Raw genomic sequence first — 7,659 nt, forward strand, 5'->3', positions numbered from 1 at the left:
GAACCATCGATAAGGAAATGCTGGCAGTTTTCTCAAAAAATGCTTGAATTCAAGAAGTTTTAGGTTTGCGTGGTTTTTTTTTTGAGTTGCAAAATTGCCACAGAATTCGTTTTAGCATCGTTTGGATAGAGAATTGAATGCGGTGGTCATGAATTTTTCCACAGAAGTAAGACGAATGAATAAAGTGTTTTTCGGCGAACATCTGAAACTACTCAGTAAATGTTTGCCACAATAGACGTTGTTACATTGGACTAAAGGGAGGTTTCCATTAAAGCCAGTTAACACAAAAGCGAATAATCCCCTGCCGAATTAAAAGTAACACTAAAAGCAAAGAGACTCTTTTAAAGCTTTTGTTGTAACAAAGTTACCAGGTTGCGAACTCTGGGGATCGTCGGGATTTCATTAATTTAAATCATCTCTGTCATGCAACAGAGTGCACTGGAAAAGAAGCTTCAATAGGTAAACTTTGCTTTAAAAGTTAAGCAATTAGCAGTCTATAAACAACGACAGTATGACCTGAGCCCTAAATTTAATATGTAAATGGCAAATAGCGTCGGAAATTTAAAACAGGTTCAACATCGGTAATAAAACTTTAAACTTGGGTTTCCGTGCAAGCGGAGCACGGAAATGTGGGTCAATATTGCAGAAAAGCAACTAGTGAATTGCTCTATGGAAATAAACCAGAACATGGTGGGAAATTCGATATCTGGATCGGAAGTATTGGAGCCTACACAATAGCGATATTTTATACCCATTGATGCTGTTGATTATATGAGAACATAATTTCTAGACAAAATACGAGGATTCCAGTTGAAAATGAAAATAACTTGGTAGTCCGGACTCCGGAGTCCAAAGTGAGCCCAATTTACTCTTTGCCTTGACCAGCACTACAAAACAGTAACTACTGTACTTTTTAAGTATTTTTTGGAAAACGGTTTCTCCTTTGTCTTTGTCTGCAAAGTTGGCTCTTAGAAGTTCAGTCATGAAACGGCTCCTTCAGAGTGCAGAAATTGCTGCTGAATTCTTTGGCATTTTGCAGTAGGCGCAAATTCCGTGTTTACAGTCTAGAGCCAAACATGAACCTTTTGTTTATTTGACAACAAAATGTAGCAAGGACTGTGCAACAAAATGTATCACAATTGTGAGCATCCGATTTATTGCCATCGATTACGACCAATTGATGTTACAACCTGTTTAGACGATAAATGCGATAACACAATTAGGGTCTCCTTGAAACAATCCAAATTGCTTAGTTTCTAAAAATAAATTACCGAAATCTAGTCCCATAACTTATAGGAGATTAATTTGCGTCCCAACAGCCAAAGATCATTAAATAAAGCAATCATTGTTCTAGGTATTTGCTTTAACATAAGTTTGTTTAACTGGTTTACCATCTAATGAAATCGGTTATATTTTTCAGTTAACCGTAATAAAAGTGACAATCCATAAATTTTGGGTGGCACTTTTTTTCGCAGCGACGTTAAATATTGAACTGGCCAAAAAGATCCAGCTTAACAGCAATTTAGATGAAATTAGGAGACAATTACTAGCAATTGGGCCTGTTTAATATCAAGCTTGTTCCATAGATCTAGCTTTATAGTTATGTTCAGATTACTATTGAAAACTATGACCAGATTATGGAATTGAGAGCCTATTAAATCGCACTTTGCCCGGATTATTCCGACTCCAGGGCATAAAACGGTTGGAACTAGATTTTATGCAAATATAAATCATTCAAATTTACTCAAAATGATAACTAGATGAAAGCAATAAAAGATACAGTCAAGATTTGCGAAGCAACAGCGAATGATGAACAGGAAAACTAAAGAAAGCGAATTGCTATGGCAGTTTTAATTTGTGCAGTAGGTACTTAAATTTCCATTATTTAGGATAATACCTAATTATATTCTATGATTATTGGGATTTCCTCAAATACTTAGCAAGTCGCAAACCTAAGCAAACAGAATCATAATCAATCGGAGCAAATAGTGTTGTTCTGTAGAACCGGGCTAAACCGGGAAACCGGCGTCGTTAAATATTGCGCGGTTAAAATGCGAATAGAACTGCTCCCTCAAGGAAGTTTTCCGCGTAAAATTCGTGTAATTTGTTTCTTTTCTTAATTAACTTTTTGCGAAATTTTATAAAATACGTTCAATTAAATGGCAACAGTTAAACATGCCTCAGTTAAGAATCGGCCTCGCCTCGCAAGCACTATAAATCTTGATTTACAAAAAACCTATACCTACCTTATAAATAACTTAGAATTGAAAAATTAGAAAATGAAGATGCGAAAGTGAATGTAATTTATGAGTTTAGGTAAGGCATTCTTTCAGATCTATATATATAAAAAACCTGGAAACTATCGCCAAAGCAATCAGTTAAAGCATCAGGGCGGGATCAGTGGAAAATGCTCAAGTCAGTGAGATTTAATTAAAGAAACTCGAAGTTTCTTCCAACAGGAACTTACAGGACTTAAAGGTGGCCTTAACTAACTTAATTTAATTAAATAAAGTAGCGTTTTCCAGCTTATGTTAAGCGAAAGTGGTGCGATTCTTTGGGCAATAGGCAATCAAACGTGCGATCCTAATTTGAAATTCGACGATTCGATAATAAAGACGCCCCCAAGTCAGCAATATTGTACAGAATCCCCGAATATCATCGTAATTCCAAAAATTGGTATCCACTTGCCATGCCAGTAAACTACTTTATTCTGGAGCCACTTTGAAAGCAAATAAAAACAGAAAATCAAATGGTTTATTTTGAAAATTTCACCACGAATCATGCATTAGAGCTTAGAGCCATAACGAGAGTCGAGCACATTCATAAAACTTAACAAAAACTGAATAAGATTTAACAAAACAAGATTAAGTAGCGATGGTTCAGTGCAATTGCATGAAGTGTGTCAGCAAAAATATTCAAACAATAACCAAAAATTATATTTAAAACATCCTGCAGCCATTGTTGAACAATTAACACTGAATATGGAATAAACTTCGCACCATAACTAGAAGGTCGCTAATTTTTGCTATTTTCTTCATAACACAATACAATAATTGCAGTTTCAAAACAAGATACGAAAACTCTCCCTGCACTGCGGCAGTTTTAACAATGCAGATAGCTTATTCATACGACAGTTTTGTTGAACTTCGGTTAGAGTCATACTGAATTAATAAAAAAACGTGTTAAAAGGCTAATTGAAACTTGGTGCGGCCATGAATAAACATTTAATAAAACCCTTAAAAAATGCCAATTTTGCTGTCTTCGGGGCGTTTATAGGTTCGATTTGCAGCCTAATAATTAGCAGTCGTATTTGCATATTAAACGTTTGGGTAAATAAAATACAACGCCCTAACCTCTAGCAAAAAGCGCAAAATTTACTTCCAAATTGCAAATTTGCTGTGCGAGGTTGAAGGTCGGTATAAACTGTAATGATAATATGTTGTAATGTACAAAATAAACCTTCAGGGTTACTGTTTATATTCTGAAATGAAGAAAACCGGAGTGTTTGCTCTGATAAAGCATGTTTAGAGCGTTGCGTGTTTAACAACGGCTTTACGATGACGCACGAAGGGAGGAATTATGGTGCAAATCAGTACGAATTCAATGTGGGAATTTCAAATGAGAAATTTTATTTTCGTTTAAAAAAATCACATTTTCCATGTTTTGAAGCAGAATTAATCTTTTTTTTAATATAAAATGCGGGCAGATCAAGTGGACCTTGTTAAGGGGGAAGCAAATAAAATGCAAGCATGATGAAGGTCTGGGAGAAGCGATGCGATTGAAGACAAAAAAGTTTGTGTTTTGTCGGTGATTGCAGCGAATTTTGGACGTTAAACATGAGTTGTCACTCTTCTGACTGGATGACTTTTTTCGAAAAACTCACTTCAATATGAAATTTCTGGAAGTTTTCATGATTTTTTCAGTTTTCAAGGCGAGTCGCTTGACCGTTGGTGAACACGAGTTTTTGAAAAATTTGTCAAGGAAAAACCAAAAATTCCTGATCGCGGTCCATAACACACTCGAAAGAGAAAATCGACTGCTTTAAATGAGGAAAAAATCACTTGATTAGAAAATTTCTGGGAGTTTCCAGGATGTTTTCAGTCACTAAGGGGAAGCGATTGGCCATTGGTAAAGATCGACGAATTAAAACCAAAATTGCCAAGGAAAAACCAAAATTGTCAAGGAAAAACCAAAAATCTCTCAAGCCTGCCCAGAATGTCACTCGAAGGGGAAAATCTGCGGCTTTAAATGAGAAAAATGTGATTTTAATAGGAAATTTCTGGGAGTATTCAGGATTTTTTCAGATACTAAACCGAAGCGATTGGTCATTGGACAACCAGGATTTTTCAAAAATTCGCCAAGGAAAAACCAAAATTTCCTAAATGCTGCCCATAACATCACTCGAAAGAGAAAATCGGCGGCTGTAAGTGAGGAAAAGCACACTAGAATAGGGAATTTCTTAGAGGTTCCAGTATTTTTTCAGTTACTAGGACGAGACGATTGGCCGTTAGAAAACACGAATTTTTCAAAAATTTGACAAGAAAAAGCCCAAAATCCTACAATCCGGATCATAATATCACTTGAAAGAGAAAATGCCCTGCATTAAGTGTAGAAAAACGCACTTTAAGAGGAAATTTCTGGGAGTTTCCAGGATTTTTTCGGATTCTAAATTCAAGCGATTGAGTCGTGATTGAGGTCGTTGGGCAACACCAATTTTAAGAAATTCCCCAATGTAAAACAGATAATCCGTCAATCCGGCCCATAATATAACTCCGAAGCGAAAATCCGCTGCTTCAAGTCAGAAAAAACTCACTTTAATAGGAAATTTCATTTCACCAGGACATTTAATGAGTTTAATGATTCAACCATCAACATTTTACCCTTAATGAACACAGAAATGTCAAAACTTAATTTTCTTGTCGATTTGCCCAGAACATTTTGTTACTATTACTTAACGTATTCCAACTGGTGTTTTTGCTTTTCTACACCACCCGAAAATCCATAACAAATCACTTTCTTTAGCACCAACGCTAATTACCGAAGCTGTCCAGAAACCCTACTCGATGTCCATAAAATCAAATGTCCAGTAAACACTGTTTGGTTTACTTTCGATATTATTTACGCTTTAAACAGAACTGTGGCGCCTCAAAATTGTTTAATGCTAAAACCTGCCATTGTAACTATCAACGATTTGATCAAAGAGTGAACGTACTTGCAAGCTCCTTTGATTTGTCAAATTACCACTAAGGAAAACGATAAATTTCACAACAAATCTGCTAGTGTTGATTTTCGTCCTATTTTATACAAAACCCCATCAGTTCGGCCATGAGGATTTAAATTAACTGCCTAGGATTTAACATCGAAATATTAATTTAAAAAATGATAAAATGGCAAATGACAAAGAGAAGTAGAGCTGCAAAGCCTTTTATATTGCGACACAACAAAACATCACTGACGTTATTAGGGATTGTTTTCTAACTTCTTGAATCTTTTGTTCGCCAGATAAGGCGATTAAATAGGGACATAAATTAGTTGTATTAACGTCAACATTTCGCCAATTTACAGGTAACAAACATTGACAAGAATGTTCAAAATGCTCTCAAGCACAAACACAAAGCAATTTTCTTCCGTTTTACCTCAAATTTGGTTCGCCAAAACTGTTCAAATCAATAATAATTAATTCAGCAACAGACAAGGAAGAGCCGCTTGAAATAAACGTCGGATATTCTAGTGTTAGTCGCAAAGAAAAGCTTCAGAACTTCTTCTGAAATATGCAACCATTGTCAGTTTATTTATGTTTAGAGTAGAAATATCAGATGAAAAGTCGTTTCCTAAAGTTATGTTCTGCAAAGATATTTTCAAACGCAACATGGAGATTTATAGGTAGCAAACGTTCCACGAAAAACGAAGATATAGGAGATTGCTGTATCGTGAGCGGCACGTTGAAATTGCGCACTTTGTCCACATGAATAAACCATGTAATCATGGAAAGTTCCTCACCTGGGTGAAATCGGATCAATCAATCAATAATTTACCTCTTCCTTAGAAGCCAGTTTATGTTTGCGTCTCCAAAGATTAAGAGGATACAAGTCGATGTGACTACCACTAACTCGGGGACATTTCAGACCTTCTCCTTTAACTATAAGCATGTCCTCAATCACCGTAGCAGCGCACCATTTGTACATAAACAATTCACTAGTTAATAAAGCGCCAATTTAAAACCAGCTCCAAATTAGGAATAATTGCTGGAAAACGAGCAATTGATCTTGACACTAAGCCAGGCTTGAAACAATTTAAACTCACCACATACAATATTTGTTTAAAGCGATAAATTCCTTGGGTAGACAACGTCAGATTAAATATAATAAAGTAAGCACTTTAAGTCATGGAACTGTGTCGAGATTGAAAATCAACGATTCTAATCAATTAGTTCATGGTTTTCTTTAATGTTTCCTAAAAAGAAGACGCATTGAAACTTTGCTAAAATTTTCATGAATTTTGATCGAGGAGTTGGCAAAGTTCAAGAGTGGCGATTAAAGCCAACGTCGGAAACCAATTGGGTAAGAAAAAGTCAATTTAGGAGGCTTTGCAAGCGCAAATCTGGTTAACTTGATAAGCAACCCTTTAACTAAAAAGATATCGTTTTAGTAGAGGATTTAAAAGTTTGGAAGCTAGCGCGAACTTTTAAAAAGTAGTAGGTACACAATTTCATTGGGACTACAGACGGCCTACAAAGATGCTGTTTTAACTTAACGTTTAACGTTTGTTGCGTTGCTGACTGAGCCTGAAATACATATACCAAACTCTGGAAAAGAAGAGTCTATTTCGTATCCAGAGCTGGCATCTTTATAATTACGTTGCACCGTGTACCGTTTTTTGAGGGAAACTTCAAACTAAACTAATCGCGCGACTGAGAAAAAATATATACTCTAAAGCGAAAACAGCTCTAAAACTCGTGCAAGTTCTAAACAGATTTTTGCTCAAAAACTAAGCAGCTACGTTTTGCTACACTTACTTTAGCTCTGGGCTTTTCCAGATACTGATATGAATGCTGCTGTAAAACAAAAGTAACCAGTCAATTCGAACCACCACCAAGCAGTCGCAAATCTCAGCATAACCCGATTTAAGGGGAATATGGGGGGCTAATGGGAGATACTTTAGAGTCTGTTAAAATCTTTGTCAGGCGATACAGTGAAATGGGCGTAATTTGGCACCAAAATACAAAGTGATTGAATGCGAAAAATTGAATCTGTCTAAAACAAAGGGTGTGAATGGGAGCAGACGTTTTTCAGTATTTTTTTGGTAAAGGCACGGGATTTTCCAAGCGTGATACAGATAATAAAACTGACCGTTTTCGTGTGCAATTTTGACTTCTTCATGCTGGCTGCGCGTGATTTCACTGGACAGCACTGTTTCTACCATTGTTTCAGAGACCACCTTGTAGTTGTGCCTCTGAAAAAAAAAACAGTTTTTAACTACAAACATTACGTCGCTATTTCATAGCATTTCATCCTAAAGTCTCACATCGCTATGTGAGATAGGGCTTGATTCAGTCGAACATCTGCGAATAATCTCCTTAAATATAAAAGCTTAGCCGATTGTTGTCTTTTTCGAAAAAATCGTGTCCAGGCCAGGGGCGGATGCAGCTTTAAAGTCAGG

The 7,659-nt window shown here is 36.2% G+C and overlaps 1 protein-coding gene across 12 annotated transcripts in view; it reads right to left on the minus strand.

Annotated features, from left to right (window-relative positions):
• The window catches only part of LOC109534117 (transient receptor potential cation channel trpm), a 45,975-nt gene that overhangs the window by 32,945 nt on the left and 5,371 nt on the right, over positions 1–7,659 (minus strand). For 4 of the 12 annotated variants that reach the window (XM_019899684.2, XM_048667710.1, XM_019899686.2 and 1 more), the window contains exon 3: positions 7,350–7,452. In XM_019899684.2, the coding sequence (XP_019755243.2) occupies positions 7,350–7,379 (30 nt within the window). In that variant the 5' untranslated portion in view covers positions 7,380–7,452. Of the gene's footprint in view, positions 1–6,035; positions 6,295–7,015; positions 7,055–7,349; positions 7,453–7,659 lie in introns of those variants that run through there. The other 8 variants (XM_019899679.2, XM_019899678.2, XM_019899687.2 and 5 more) reach the window with 3 other exon arrangements.

The sequence above is a fragment of the Dendroctonus ponderosae genome, unplaced genomic scaffold (genome assembly GCF_020466585.1).
Source record: "Dendroctonus ponderosae isolate FM_Combo_2020 unplaced genomic scaffold, Dpon_F_20191213v2 Dpon_F_20191213_6, whole genome shotgun sequence".
NCBI classification, from domain to species: domain Eukaryota; kingdom Metazoa; phylum Arthropoda; class Insecta; order Coleoptera; family Curculionidae; genus Dendroctonus; species Dendroctonus ponderosae.